The following is a 14,022-nucleotide window of genomic DNA, read 5'->3' as shown; positions in this document are numbered from 1 at the left end:
GAAAAAAAAAAAAAAAAAAAAAAAAAAAAAAAAAAATTGTTTGAAAAAATAATATAGATTAAACTAGAATACAGTCAAATATTAAAAATATTAAATAAATTATTAAAATTTAAAATTTTGAATTAGTTTTTATTTAAATAATTACTTGTACTTAAACTTGATTATTTTTATTCATTATTTAAGCATTAAATATTCTAAACATTATATGTAGCATCTATGAAAAGATCAGAAGTTGTGATCTTTATTTTTATTAAAATTAAAAAAGCGAGTATAGCGCATGAAATAAATATTTGTTGGTTAATTATTTAAAGTTATTAACTTCGTTCACTTGAATCATCATTTCTACTAAATCAAGTTCTTTCTTCACTTCAAACTCCATTCCCGCCACCATGCCCGCCGTACTCACCGGAGCGTAGTACTGCGATTTCTCCATTTCAACCCGACGAAACTCAACTGATTCTTCATTGTCGTTATATCTTTTCCGATCATAATTATTGGCGTCGTCAACGGAGGCGCCGGCAATATCTTCCATGAGCGAGTTGATGCTACATCCTTCCGGAAAGAAACTATCGTCGAGGTAAATCTCTGGTTCGTCCTTGAAATCGAAATTCGGAACTGTCCAATCGTTAGGGCAAAACTCAGTGGTTTGTGCTTGATGATGATGATGATGATCGGTCACTTTTGATTTAGTGTTGTTGACGGCGGAGGTGGCTGAGCTTTTCTTTTGGTGGCGAGCGGCGACGGAGTCCAGATTCAGGCTCTTGATGTAGTCCTGCAGAAGAGAGCACCTCGGATATTTGGATCTGCATTTTCGCTTTGAGTATTGCCTTCTCTTCGTCGCATTCCAGTGGTTTTTTATGGAGTTTTCTGTTCTTCCAGGTAATCTCTTCGCTATTTCCGCCCATTTGTTCCCGATTTCTGAATGCGCTTCAATCAAAACCCTATCCTCTTCTTCACTCCACGTATCTTTCTGCATTCATTTCCATGATTAAATTCCCTATACATTTCAAGTAATTATGAAAGGAAAACGAAAAAATTGGAATCAATTTTGGAATTGAAAATACCTTAATGTCAGGCCTGAGATGATTGTGCCATCGTTCTCTGCACTGTTTTCCTATTCTTCCTGGCAGCATCTGCGCTATATGAGACCATTTTCTCACTCCATATTGTTCAACCAATTGAACCAAAAGCCTGTTTAATTTTAGACAAATATCAAAACAAAAGCCTATAATGATATTTCAGTATGAGAATTTGATTAAGAACATTGAGATTTGTTGAATTAGGAGGGGAGGATTATCTACCTATCTTCTTCAATTGTCCATTGGCCTTTGATCACAGTAGGCTTCTTTCGAACTTTAGATGTTCTTAACAGAGATGGAAATGTTGCATTCTTATTCATGATAGCTTTCTGGATATGGCCATGTCCTGAAGTTACACAGGACACTTCATCAGCTACAATGAAATTTACAGGTTTTATTTCTTGGAAATTCAATGGAATCATGGAGTTTCTTTCTAATCCCATTATCTCAATTTGATTCCTCTGATAGTAATAATCTCCACAACTTTGGAAGTTGTCCATCACTTGCCCACACCCACCATTTTGATCTGTAGTGCAACCTTTACTAAAATCATACAAATCTTCAATGCCCATATTGTTATTCGAAGAACACCCATATGAGTATGGATTCAAAGGATCGAAACTGCACAGATTTTCGTCTTCCATAACAGGATGATTGGACGATGAACCAATGGGATGAAAATGATCCAGGTTGTGAAATTCTTGCAGATAATTACCTTTTGATGCAAAAATTTCGAATGATAATTCATCATTCTTGCAGATTTGGGCATAATTTTCTGAACAAACCTGTTGAATCTGGGAGCTAAGATTTTGTCTAAGACTCGATTCGAACTCCATGAGTGCAAGAAAAAACGAGAAATTGGGAGGAGGAAATTTAAAATTGTTTTGTGTTCATCTCATTTATATTGTGTCTGTGAAGATGACAACTCTTATTGCGGAGGTTTCATTCTTTATTGTACTATTAAATCACATTTATTACTGTTAATTTGTTAGAGAATTACACACAATATGTGATTTAATTCATCAGACTAATTTTCTTTTATGGAGTTTTAAATCTCTATATGCATATTAATTTTAATTTTTCAGAAAAAAAAAAAAAAGTTCATATTTTCAGTAATTTAATCCGGTCCAATTGGAAACGGACCAAAATAAATTGAGTCTCATAATTATATAAACTTTTATGTTACATTTGGTGATATTAATTAATATGAACTTATGTCTTTGACCACAACAGGCATAAGTTCAAATTAATATTACCTAATTTAAATATATTAGTTTTAATAATTTCATATATATTATTCTAATGTTTTTTTTATTTTTATTCTTGTAGGCATGAATTATATTTTGTGCTTTCAAAGTATTTTTCTTAGTTCAAGCATTTTGGGGCGAAGATTTGAATATCTAATGCACATCAGGTACGTCGGTTCAACTATACTCATATTAATATTACTTCTAGAATTATCAAGTTCATTTGGTGTCGGTTAAACTATACTCATATTAACATTACTTCTAGAATTATCAAGTTTATTTAGTATTTTACAAAAATTCTCTTTTTTTAGTTTATAACATAGGTGACAATAAGGGGCTGAGTATTTTTCTCTGATAATAATAAGAAATATATAGTTTCTTAGTTTGACAAAATGGTAGCAAGTAAGCCCTCCTAATCACAGAAAAGTCAAGTCCAATACCATTGGAAGTTGCCCCTATAATTCTAATTCTTCACTTCCTTTCGTCCTTACTTGGTCATCCTTGAATCGTAAACCCTGTCTATTTCACAACAACTTTCTCAATCTTCAGTTTTCTACCTACTTTCATCTTTCATATTTAACCACCTATCTTATAATGATTTATTTTCGATATTGATTACCATAGTGGTTATATTCTACAAGTATAAATTGTGCTTTGTATTATTTAAAATCAGATAAAAATCAAGATAAAGAGAGATCAAAACTACTTTCAAAATAGTCAAAATATGAGAATTATTTCTTTTTTCTAATTTTGGTAGGAAAAAGAACAAACTAAGTATCTCATAAAAGAAGAAACACTTTGAGCCATTGACATAAAATTTTGTTTAATTGTTACTTAATTTTTGATAATCCTAACTACCCTACCGAAATCATCCCAACATTAATAGAAAATGTTAGGTGGATAAAATATTATATAGTAACTAACTTAGATCTCATTAAAATAAGAGGGAGTCTAAGTTTGGTTTAGAATGGAATATTGGTTTGTCAATATTGATGTCTTGTACTAATTAATATCACAAAAGGTGGAATGGTGTTGGTTTCAAATCTCTCTTACCCCTGTTGATCTTGATGTGCCAACAACTAACTCATAATCTACTTGCTATTTTCATCCAGAATTTTGAGTTCTGGATTCTTTGAATTGCAGTTTTATTTTTGATCTGAATTTTTTGAGTCTTGTCACGAGAATTCGTGCAATTTCTTTATTTATGTTCTCCAGAAAAGAGGAACTATTGAATGTTCGTCATCTCCTCCTTTGGTTGACGGGACATCTTCGATATCTCCCTCATAATGGAAGATATTTTAAATGCAAAGAAAAAAAGAAAAAAAGAAAAAAAGAAAAAAAAAGGTTGGGTGGGTCCAGCCCAGTGGGCCACGATTCTAACGTCACGGTCCACTTCCACAGCCCGTAATTTTGTTCAAATTTCAAAGCGAGCTAGGCTTGGTAGGTCGCACGTGTGAACAATCTTTGGTCTTAATTAGCATTATTGACACGTGTTATTTCAAAAATGAAGCCAAAAAACCCTCTCTGCCAATTAATTAAAGCGCGCAAGTCGTATCCGCCGTTCGTTTCATCGTTTTAAATTAGCCGCTCTGGCGCCTTCTCCAATTCCAGTTCCACCTATAAAGCTTAATCGAAAGCATTCATTTCCCTGACTTTCCGCCATTATCCAGAGCGTCCTCTCTCTCTATCTCTCTCTCTCTCTCTTTCTCTCTCTCTCTCTGTAAAGCTCTGAGAATCGCGACTGCGGATTTTCAGGCAATGGAGGCCGAGGAAGGTCCCACACACCTTTCGCCGTCGCCGACTTTTAGCATCTATTCTTCAGGTAGCAGTAGCCTCGCTGAAATTGCCGCCAGAGCTGTTAGGGAAATTGGAGAAGAACCGTTTGCAGATGCTGATAATTATGGCTGGGAGTCCCAGGGTTCGGTTTACCGTTTCCGAGAAAATATGTCCAACAGCCATGCAAGGGAATCAGCGGAAGGAGTTAGAAGTGATGACTGTGGTAAAAATTGCGACGATGATGAATTTAAGTTTGTTGTTCTCTGCAGAGAACCAGACGCATTTACGAGCCCTGCTCATGAGATCTTTTACAATGGTCAGATCATGCCGGTTTATCCGGTATTCAATATGGACTTACTGCTAGACAACGGCTCACGAGTAGGCACCGTATTGGAGAACTTGAAGAAGTCGACTGTGCATCGTTCGCCGTTGAGAAACACGATGAACGAAGAGGAGTGTAAAACGACGTCGGTTTCCTCGTCTGGAGAGGACGGTCTTGCAGGCGTTCCATCGGCTACGTACTGCGTCTGGTCTCCTAGCCCTGAGAAAACACCACCTGAAAAGAAACATAAAAGAATAGAATTGTTAAACAGGTGGAAATTTCGGGATCTTATATACAATCACATTCGAAGTAAGAGTGAAGGAGCGGATGCACTCATGATGAGGACGACGATTATTAAGAAGGACGATCGGCCTGGAAATGAACCGAAGATGAAGAAAGATTCAAGAAGATTATCAACATCCTCTAGTAGTCCTAATTTTGGTATCACATCCTTCCCTGCACAGAGCGTTCGTTATGGATGGAACAGAACGGTGAAAGAAGCGGAAAAGAGGAGGTCCTACTTATACAGACAACATTGGGTAGGATATGTGGCTAATGCCAACGCAACCATCTAGAATTTGCATCCATTCGGAAGATGATTTGTTTGTGGTTGAATTGCTGGAGATCCTTAACTTTTGATTTGAAAAGAACAGAAAATAGTGTAGTTCCCAATCAGGTTTTAATTAGGTTTGTCCTCATCTCTATAATTCTAAATATTTTACCGATTGTTTTTCTCATCGAAAACGCAGTTTCCTTTTATGTGCTGTTTTAGAAAAACTATAAGTTGTTTGTATGTTTGTTCTTTGAATTAAGATGATTCAGAATGAGACTCATTTTTCTGTTAGACCTTCACTCTCCTCTTGCGAGCTTCTGGTGATTATAGGTTCTGTTGTTAATGGTTGATCAATTTTTCTGTATGATATTTTTCCCTTTCTTTGTTGGAAGTCGGCAAGTTAATGCGTTCAATATTGCTATTTATTCAACTGTATAAGAACCACAGGTAGTATTGATATATAGCCTACCGCATTAGAATGGTTCTTTTACGGAATATCACATTAGAATAGTTATTAACATATTTAATTTGGTCAATTAATAGTGTTAGTAAACCTGTTTAACATAAATAATGCATCTGCTTTTCCTACGCATTTTCATATAATCCAGTTTCATTAGATATGCTTTTGAATTCTTCTTCTCACTGTATTTTGGATGCTAACTGGATTGATTGATATTTATATTCTACCTAACTTTCTTACCTAATGTGATGCAGTTGGTATTGAATCTAAAATGCTCATTATCTGGTGAGAATGAAGGAGGTTCCATCTTCCAAGTAAGTTTCTATCTAACTTTTGGCTTTTAAATTTAATTTTACTTTCACAAGTCAAGTAGCCATGGTTTGTTCTTGCATTATATTTAAAATATACATCAGTTACAAAAACAACTACTACATGTTGGTCAACCTCAACATAGTTGAATTAGTTAAAGTTAATATTATCTACCAAAAAGTTANAAAAAAAAAAAAAAAAAAAAAAAAAAAAAAAAAAAAAAAAAAAAACGGTTGCCTTCACGTTTTTCATGGAGAGAAGCAACCACATCCCACAAGGAGTCTGTTTATGTGGTGGTTCAGATAAGGTAACTAAATGAGCTGCTAGTGTACCAATCTACTCCTTTTTTCCTCTTTCAAAGAAGGGGGAAAACGTTTCATTCCTTCTCTTGTGAATGCCATAAATAAGCTATATAATTCAGACTTTTTATGAAACATCTAAGTTTAGGATTTAGGGTACTTATGTTATCTCGAATGAATCATGATCCAGGTTTTTTGTAACGGCCCAAGCCCCTTCTTTGGGCTTTTCCTTCCGGGTTCCCTGAAGGTTTTAAAACACCTAGGTTTCCATACTCTTACGTTGCCCTCTCCAACCAATGTGGGATCTCAAATTTTCGGTCTTCGTCCATTATTTTTGTCATTTTCCAAGCCAATCCTGTAGGTGAGTAGCTATTTCAGCCAGTCGCTGTCCATTGGACCCTGAAAGTATCCCACAGATTTTCTAGGGAGTTCACTTTAAACACAAGAGTGCTTATAGTCCCTGATCCTTTCAGCTTTCACATTGAAAACATTAGGGAGACCTCTTTAAGTTGTAAGCCAATACCTTCACTGATAGATGGAAAAGCTAATAATATTGAAATGTTTAGTAAAACGTAGAAACTAAGGGGAGTTGTCGCAACTCTGGCCCACACAACAGAGCCCATCTATCTATTTGAAATTGAGACATACATAGCACATGAACAAGGCAGACTGTTCAAATTTCTTTTAGAAAAGCAACTGTCCTTGAAAACTAAGAACTCTGAATATTAAAAAACAACTGGGAATTATGGAATGTTTTCGAAGTCTGATAGTAGTCAAAGAATTTATGGCGGCGTGACAAATGATTCTAAAAGTAGCTTTATTAAAGAGAGATGACAGGAGCCAGAAATTGAGGGAGAAACTAATGAACATATTCCTGCTAATATTAGAAAGAAAATTATAAAGTTTCAATCACTTGGACAGGCTAATATAATACTTTTTTCCAGAATATATCCCAACTTTGCCCAACCACTATAACAATTTCTTAACTAAGGGCTAATGTTCTCTCCCTAATAATCCTATCAAGATATTTTGAGACAATTAATTACCTAATACCATAGTAGTTAAAGACTAGAACCATAAAACTTTTTTCTCAGAAGGGAGGAATTTTCATTTAGCATCCTCCTGCAATTCTTACCTTTTTTTGCTGGTAAGTTAGTTGTTGAGAACTTTAGTACCAGGTTAGTGTTGGATATCAATATATCAGCTAATTAGCCAAATTTCCATCAAAATAAAACCAGCCGTGGCTGCCAGATTCAGCCGAAAATATTTCCTTTTCTTTGAATCTCTTTATACATTTAAAATATTTCTATATTTGATATTCTTTTTTTACTGTTCAACCATAGTCTAAGCACTGGTTTTCTCGGTTCTTTTTGCCCTTTTTAGTTTGGATACAGGAAGTGGAATGGTATGGCTTGAATTTTGAATAGAAATTTACAATCTAGCGGGTTTCTTGATCATTTTCAATCTTTTAATAGCCTTTTGAATTTTGTTTTTGAAATTTAAATTTATGAATACCTACTCCACTTATTTTCTGTTATCTACCTTTACAAATGTGAGAATTTTGGAAACAAAAATTGTTTGAAAAACTTGTTTTTATTTTTTAGAATTTAACTAAAAAAACGAAATGATTCTTTAAAAAACCAAAATCACTTAGTAAAAAATTAGAAAAAACCAACACAATTTCAAAATTTTTAATTTTGTATTTTATATCTTTATCGAATTTAGAATTTTTAAAAACTAATTTAGAATTTTTAAAAACTAATTTAGAATTTTTAAAAACTAATTTAGAATTTTTAAAAACTAATTTAAAATTTTTGAAAACTAATTGACCTGTTAAATTTAAATTACGTATCTCATAGAATTCTAAACCTTTTGAGACTATTTATATTAGTTTTTTCCTTTCAACAATTTGAAGGATTTGTAGAATTGGTAGATAGTAAGATAGCCATTTCTCAGACACACTATTCAGAGAAGACGTTCATTTCATTTTTTATATTCAAAATATAAATCCATATTTAAGTTGCTAACTCAATTTTACTTTAAATATATGTTAAAATATGATGGATATCAAAATTTTAAATGAGTAGAATGGAATTTGTGTTTGTGACCTTTTTGTCTGCAATATGAGTGAATAAGAACTCTCAATGAATACATCTTCCCTTCCCAATTCACCTTATAACCTCCGCTACTTCCAATTGTTCCTCAAACAATCTGAATTTTGTACAATAGAACTTTAGCTTGAAAACGAGAATTGGGATGCCATCTGACAGTCCCATAAATTTATTTCACTTCCATTTCCCTGCATGAACTTTAACATCACAATTGATTCATAGTTTTGTGCTGTGGTTATATATATAACTTTTTTTTTTAAAAAATTAAATTCCTAACTGGTCCTTTTAAACTACCTTCTCCAGCCTGGCCATTCTGTGAGACAGAGAGCAAAACTTCCAGGTCTTCATCAAGGCCTCAGGGAAAGGTTACCTTGTTGCAGGTGAACACAGACGGCGGTCATGCAGCTACAGGGCTAAAAGAAGAGGACTGCAAACTTGCAGCGTAAACCCTTGCCCACGAGTCGTAATGTACGATCTCCTCAAGGGAAGGCGCACTGATCAATTCATTTCGATGCTTTTCACATGTTAGCTCCACAATCTTGAAAATATCCAAGTAGCTGATTCTGAAAACAAGCAAAACCAAGAATTATTTGGAGAATTCATGAAGAAATAGACTAGCAAAGTACAAGGTAGATAGAGGGTAGTAATGTCAATGGAGAATGGTGCTAAATACATACTTTTCATCGATGAACATTTCCACCGCCTTCTCATTAGCTGCACTCAGGACTCCAGTCATGGTTCCTCCCGCCCGTCCAGCAGCATAGGCCAGATCCATGGATGGGTATTTTACATTGTCTGGAGTTTTGAATGTGAGTGAACCTAGCCTGCATCATGCCATTTGAAACGAAGGGGAAAATATGTCAAATTGGGCATAGATGATCATGAAGGATTAGCTTAAGTAACACAACCACATAAGAAAAAACACGACAATCATTAAGATTTTGAATTGGAAGGACGCGTATTCTCGGAGAAGAAAAACGAGCATTACAATGATGGATTAGAGAGAGATAGAAATGCATACTTGCAAAGATCAAGGCGAGGCCAAGTTATTTCAGAGCAGTGTATTCTATCTGGCCATGTTATGGTGTATAGAATGGGCAAGCGCATATCAGGCCAACCCAATTGAGCTAAAACAGATGAATCCTGGAGATCGAGACAGAGAGAAGACGTCAAGATTATTTCAAGATTTTAGTTACTAGTTGAATCTGTTACAATTTGTTTTGAACTGAAGTTAATTATTACTGTAGTATGGTACAGACCTGTGTTTCTACCATTGAATGTATGATCGATTGCGGGTGGATAACAATCTCAATGTTATCGTATTCCGCTCCAAATAAATAGTGTGCTTCAATCACTTCTAGACCCTGTCGAAAACGAAAAGTGAAATCTACCTTGTTACATTAAACAACAAAAAAGTTAGTGCTTTGAATATGCAACGGGAAGATGAACACTAAACCTTGTTGAAAAGTGTAGCGGAGTCAACAGTGATTTTCTTTCCCATGCTCCAGTTGGGATGCTTTAAAGCATCTGCAACTTTAACGTCCTTCAACTTTTCAACCGGCAAGTCTCTGCATTAACAGCCTCAATAAATTATCTATTTGTGGCTTCTTCAATTTGGAGAATATCTATACACACAAATGTGTAAATAAGGTTCATATTGTAAAAGGTCAACAGACATTTGAACGCAACAAGCCATTTTAATGGTAGCTAAATCTATTATTCTTCTTCAAGTTGAGCAGAATGTTTCAAAGGTTCATATTTAAAAACCTGTTACCGCTGAGGACTCTTCGAAGACTCCAAAAGTTTTCAAACTAAGAGAAGAAACTGGATTTTTGAAATATAACTTACCCATGTTTTTACAGAACTTATCCCTTCAAAGCTTATAAACATAAATAAAGAATTCATTTTGTAACATAGTCGAGGGAAAACAAAATGCACGTCTCACATTGAGTATAAGAAAAAAAATCATTTAAAAAATACAATAAATTAAAAAGGAAAAAAAAACCCTTTTTGCTCAATGATTAGCAGAAGTATAATATTTGTTTATTCGATTCAGTAACTTATACCAAAGCATTATATAAATGAATACCTGAAAGCCCCGCCAGATGCAGTCAAAATAATGCGGCGAAGTGCACCCTCGGACAGTCCCTGAATACACTGGAGACGGACATATCTTTAAGATCCTCCAGAAAAAATATAGATTAACCAATTGATATGGGATATGCAAAGATCTAAGTATCTAAGCAGCATCAGTTGGTAGAAGAAAAAATACTTGTTAACACAAGTTCCGATCAACAAATTCATTAACATACCTGGAATATTGCTGAATGTTCTGAATCGGCAGGAAGGATTTTTACATTATGCTTGTGGGCAAGGGGAAGAACAAAGGGACCACCGGCAATCAGAGTCTCTTTATTCGCCAAGGCTATGTCTTTCCCAGCTTCAATTGCAGCAACGGTAGGCTAAACAAAGACACTAAGTTCAGCTTTCTAGGCACTGTTGTTCATCTATAAATTCTCAGCTAACACAACATAAGGTGCTAACAAGCAATCAGAATGCTCGTTATGCTAAACATACATGTATATAAGCTCCTGAAGAGATGTTCCCAAAAGAACCACTGTTATTCCTACTGAAATTAGGAATTTCGGGGAGTATGTTCTTTGGTGAAACATACATGTGTAGGTGTAACTATATACCTTAGACAATTAGAAAACAGTGACCAACGGAGTACCTTTAGTCCAGCACAACCTACTATTCCTGTAACAACAGTGGCTGCGTCTGGGTGTCGTGCAGCCTGAAAGTTTTTTAAAAACATAGTTTAAAGAATGCAAATGGCTTTCATCAGTTAGGTTCATAACAAAGACTAGGCAGAGACTAATACCTCAATTACTCCCTGCTCGCCAGGGATAATCTCAGGCTTTTCATCAAGATCACCCAAAGCCTCTTTGAGCTCATCGATTAAGGACTCATTTCTTACAGCAACTATCTGAGGTTTAAATGTTTTCACCTGAGCCATATAAAATCATATTAATAAGCAAAGAACTTCAACCTTCAAGGTTAAATAATTTAGGTAGACCTTCTTGGCTTGGATAGTCCTTTTGATCCTTTTCCATCAGGAATAAAAACATCATCATCTATATAATAAGTTATCTTCTTTCTATTATGCTGTTTTGCTATGGTTGGATGTACATGTCAAAGTCTACGCTGTTTTGCTATGGTTAGATGTATAGGCATTTTGGTTAGAATCTATTATTAAAATCATCACTGTACAATAGTTAGATGGTGGTTTCATATCCAAGATGCATTTTCACCAAGACGAAACAACTAGTTCCACAGAATATCACATCATATATGAATACCTGATCCGCAAGAAGAGTTATGTTAGAGCCAGCTGCAAGTGCCACAACTCTAAATTTCTCAGGATTCTCTGCCACAATATCCAATGTCTGTAGAACCACAAATTGTAGGTAAGAACACGTTGAGGGACTAAAATGTAATTTAAAAAGAATTTGTTCATTCTTTACAATCATTTTCCTGAAAGGGACATGTCTTCTCTTTTATGGAGACAAAAGTATTAATTGTGGACAGAAGAAAAGAGTTTTGTCTGGCGCTAGCAGATGTCAAATCCCCCATACCTGAGTTCCAATGGAACCAGTGGATCCTAAAATGGAGATCGGCTTCTGGCCTTCCCATTTCTTATGTTGCGGCTCTGTGACTGCTCGTCCAGGCCAAGCTGGAGGAGGAGGCTGTGATGAACAGTGAATCCTTTTCTGAACAATAGTTCTACAATCCTTCAAGGATGATGCTCCTAAGAATAAAAAGCGATAAAGTCGTGCGATGTTTAAAGTGAATAAAACAATAGTAAATCTGCATATTCAAAGGTGCTGGAATCAAACTATAGATCGACGGTCCTAAGAGCTCCTTCTCTAGGTTTAGGTTTATCAACCACACCTGTATCTTCTCACAGCAATAAAAAAAAACTAAAATAATGATCGATTGCGACAGCCTCCGAACATATTCCAATTCTGAATAACGAGTCAAACTCAAACACAATTTCTTATCCGCGAATTTCAACAGTATTCTGATAAACCAGTCAATATTTAGGAGAAGAGGCTCAGATAATCCAAATTATAGAATAATGCAGAAAAAGAAATAGTTCGACGAAAGGCGAAAAAATTCCCGGTTGTTAGGCAGAAAAGAGTTAAAAATCAAAATCAAGAGTAAACTACTGGCGACGTGTAGGTAGGTGGCCGTGCAGCAGCTAGCCAGTTCAGTACAAGAAACCGATTCTCAAAAAAGACGAAGAAACAATCATCAATCCGCTTCCTCAAACTCCTTATGCTCAGCGACCGCAAGCAAACCAGAAAATCGCGAAGGAAGGACAGAGAACAAAGATGGAGAGTGAGCAAACCTTGAAGCTTGGTGAAGTGTCTGGATCTGGAGGAGTCTAAGAAGGAGAGAGCCTTCATTTCAAGCGGCGCAAGGACATTCAACGCCATTAGAACTCAAAGTAGAGAAGGAAATGGAAGGAGGATCCGGCGGAGAGCTGTAGTCTACAGAGATGAGGAAGAAGAAGAAGAGCGGAGAATTGTGCTAATAGAACAAAGCAAGAAAGGTTTCTGTTTAAAAACGCCTCATATAGCTTTGAGAATCGTGCCAGATTATGTGTGGTGGAGGAGACGGCAAAAGGCTTTAAATTAAATTTTGTTTTTAAATTTAAAAATATAAATAAATTAAAATTAAGGAGAGAATTGGAAGAGTGGAATACGACCAAAGTGGAATCAACGCTCACCACTTCAATTATCTCGTTGTAATATTCCGTCCTTATCTCCAAAATTCAATTCACTCCCTTTTTATCCCACTTTAACTAATTTTCCTTCCATATATATTTATAATTATTATCTTTCTATATTATTTTTTTATAAAATTAATCTTAAATTTTAAATTTTATATATTATTGTAACGACCCAGGCCCACCGTGTCGTCTTTGAGCTTCCCCTCAAGGCTTTAAAACGCGTATACTAGGAGAAGGTCCCAGAGCTGCTGTAAAACACGTCTACTAGGGGAAGGTTTCCACACCCTTATAAATGATGATTTGTTCTCCTCCCCCAACCAATGTGGGACATCACAATCCACTCCCCTTCGGGGCCCAACGTCCTCGCTGGCACTCTTTCCTTCCTCCAATCGATGTGGAACCACTCCCAAATCCACCCTCCTTCGGGGCCTAGCGTCCTTATTGGTACACCACCTCGTGTCTACCCCCCTACGGGGAACAGCGAGAAGTCTGACACATCGTCCGGTGTCTGGCTTTGATACAATTTGTAACAACCCAAGCCCACCACTAGCTTTGGGCTTTCCCTTTCGGGTTTTCCCTCAAGGCTTTAAAACGCGTCTACTAGAGGAAGGTTTCCACACTCTTATAAATGGTGATTTGTTCTTCTCCCCCAACCAACGTGGGACATCACAATTATTTACTTATATTGACATTTTGAAAAAAAAATACAAAATTAAAATTTGAAATTTTATATTTAATAGATTAATTGTCAATTAATTTTAAAACATTTAAATTTAGAGATTTATAACACTAACACAATACTTTCAGACATTGAATAAACATAAATGTAAAAGTTAATAAATTAAATTTAAAATTTTCAATATAATAATTAATATTTTAACCATTAAAATTATTAAAAAAAAAATAAAATCTGTTAGAATTTACTATAATATGGTATTTGTTTGGTTAGAAACACGAGGGAGTCCATTCTCGTGGGAGAGTGTGCCACTTGCTCTTTTTACTTTTTGTATTGTTCCTCGTATCTGTGGGTCCCTTACCTACCCTTAATTTCTATTTTCCATAATTAAATAT

The 14,022-nt window shown here is 35.4% G+C and overlaps 3 protein-coding genes across 4 annotated transcripts; 1 reads left to right on the top strand and 2 right to left on the bottom strand.

The window, feature by feature from the left end:
• Positions 1–301: 301 nt before the first annotated feature.
• Positions 302–1,915, bottom strand: LOC111780562 (transcription factor MYB98-like). Its single transcript, XM_023660989.1, has 3 exons — positions 1,302–1,915; positions 1,065–1,191; positions 302–970 (listed from the first exon to the last, which is right to left on the bottom strand). Exons 1-3 carry the CDS (start codon positions 1,913–1,915, stop codon positions 302–304), a joined length of 1,410 nt encoding a protein of 469 aa, XP_023516757.1.
• On the top strand, positions 785–5,876 carry LOC111779839. Of its 2 annotated transcripts, XM_023660009.1 has the most exons (4): positions 785–879; positions 2,409–2,493; positions 4,082–4,963; positions 5,692–5,876. In XM_023660009.1, the coding sequence occupies exons 3-4, from the start codon at positions 4,085–4,087 to the stop codon at positions 5,779–5,781; spliced, it is 969 nt and encodes a 322-aa protein (XP_023515777.1). In that variant the 5' UTR covers positions 785–879; positions 2,409–2,493; positions 4,082–4,084; the 3' UTR covers positions 5,782–5,876. The 2 variants fall into 2 exon arrangements, with proteins under 2 accessions (XP_023515777.1, XP_023515778.1); XM_023660010.1 differs by lacking the exons at positions 785–879; positions 2,409–2,493 and having other exon boundaries at positions 3,718–4,963.
• Positions 5,877–8,173: 2,297 nt separating this feature from the next.
• Positions 8,174–12,818, bottom strand: LOC111779838 (1-deoxy-D-xylulose 5-phosphate reductoisomerase, chloroplastic). Its single transcript, XM_023660008.1, has 12 exons — positions 12,568–12,818; positions 11,792–11,964; positions 11,516–11,602; positions 11,038–11,163; positions 10,888–10,950; positions 10,469–10,618; positions 10,246–10,313; positions 9,613–9,724; positions 9,416–9,520; positions 9,178–9,299; positions 8,834–8,980; positions 8,174–8,719 (listed from the first exon to the last, which is right to left on the bottom strand). Exons 1-12 carry the CDS (start codon positions 12,653–12,655, stop codon positions 8,554–8,556), a joined length of 1,407 nt encoding a protein of 468 aa, XP_023515776.1. The 5' UTR covers positions 12,656–12,818; the 3' UTR covers positions 8,174–8,553.
• Positions 12,819–14,022: the final 1,204 nt, after the last annotated feature.

This window comes from Cucurbita pepo, chromosome LG18 (genome assembly GCF_002806865.2).
Source record: "Cucurbita pepo subsp. pepo cultivar mu-cu-16 chromosome LG18, ASM280686v2, whole genome shotgun sequence".
Taxonomy (NCBI): domain Eukaryota; kingdom Viridiplantae; phylum Streptophyta; class Magnoliopsida; order Cucurbitales; family Cucurbitaceae; genus Cucurbita; species Cucurbita pepo.
The sequence above is the reverse complement of the archived record's forward strand: the minus strand, read 5'-3'. Positions and strand labels throughout refer to the sequence as shown.

Excerpts from the sequence above, each read along its gene's own strand:
- LOC111779838 (XM_023660008.1), bottom strand. The coding sequence starts at position 12,655 with ATGGCGTTGAATGTCCTTGCGCCGCTTGAAATGAAGGCTCTCTCCTTC. Across the intron at positions 9,521-9,612 it reads CCGCTACACTTTTCAACAAG|GGTCTAGAAGTGATTGAAGC; the intron begins GTTTAGTGTTCA and ends CGTTTTCGACAG. Across the intron at positions 8,981-9,177 it reads CCTCGCCTTGATCTTTGCAA|GCTAGGTTCACTCACATTCA; the intron begins GTATGCATTTCT and ends GGCATGATGCAG.
- LOC111779839 (XM_023660009.1), top strand. The coding sequence starts at position 4,085 with ATGGAGGCCGAGGAAGGTCCCACACACCTTTCGCCGTCGCCGACTTTT. Across the intron at positions 4,964-5,691 it reads ACTTATACAGACAACATTGG|TTGGTATTGAATCTAAAATG; the intron begins GTAGGATATGTG and ends AATGTGATGCAG.
- LOC111780562 (XM_023660989.1), bottom strand. The coding sequence starts at position 1,915 with ATGGAGTTCGAATCGAGTCTTAGACAAAATCTTAGCTCCCAGATTCAA. Across the intron at positions 1,192-1,301 it reads TGGACAATTGAAGAAGATAG|GCTTTTGGTTCAATTGGTTG; the intron begins GTAGATAATCCT and ends AAAATTAAACAG. Across the intron at positions 971-1,064 it reads ATCTCAGGCCTGACATTAAG|AAAGATACGTGGAGTGAAGA; the intron begins GTATTTTCAATT and ends AAATGAATGCAG.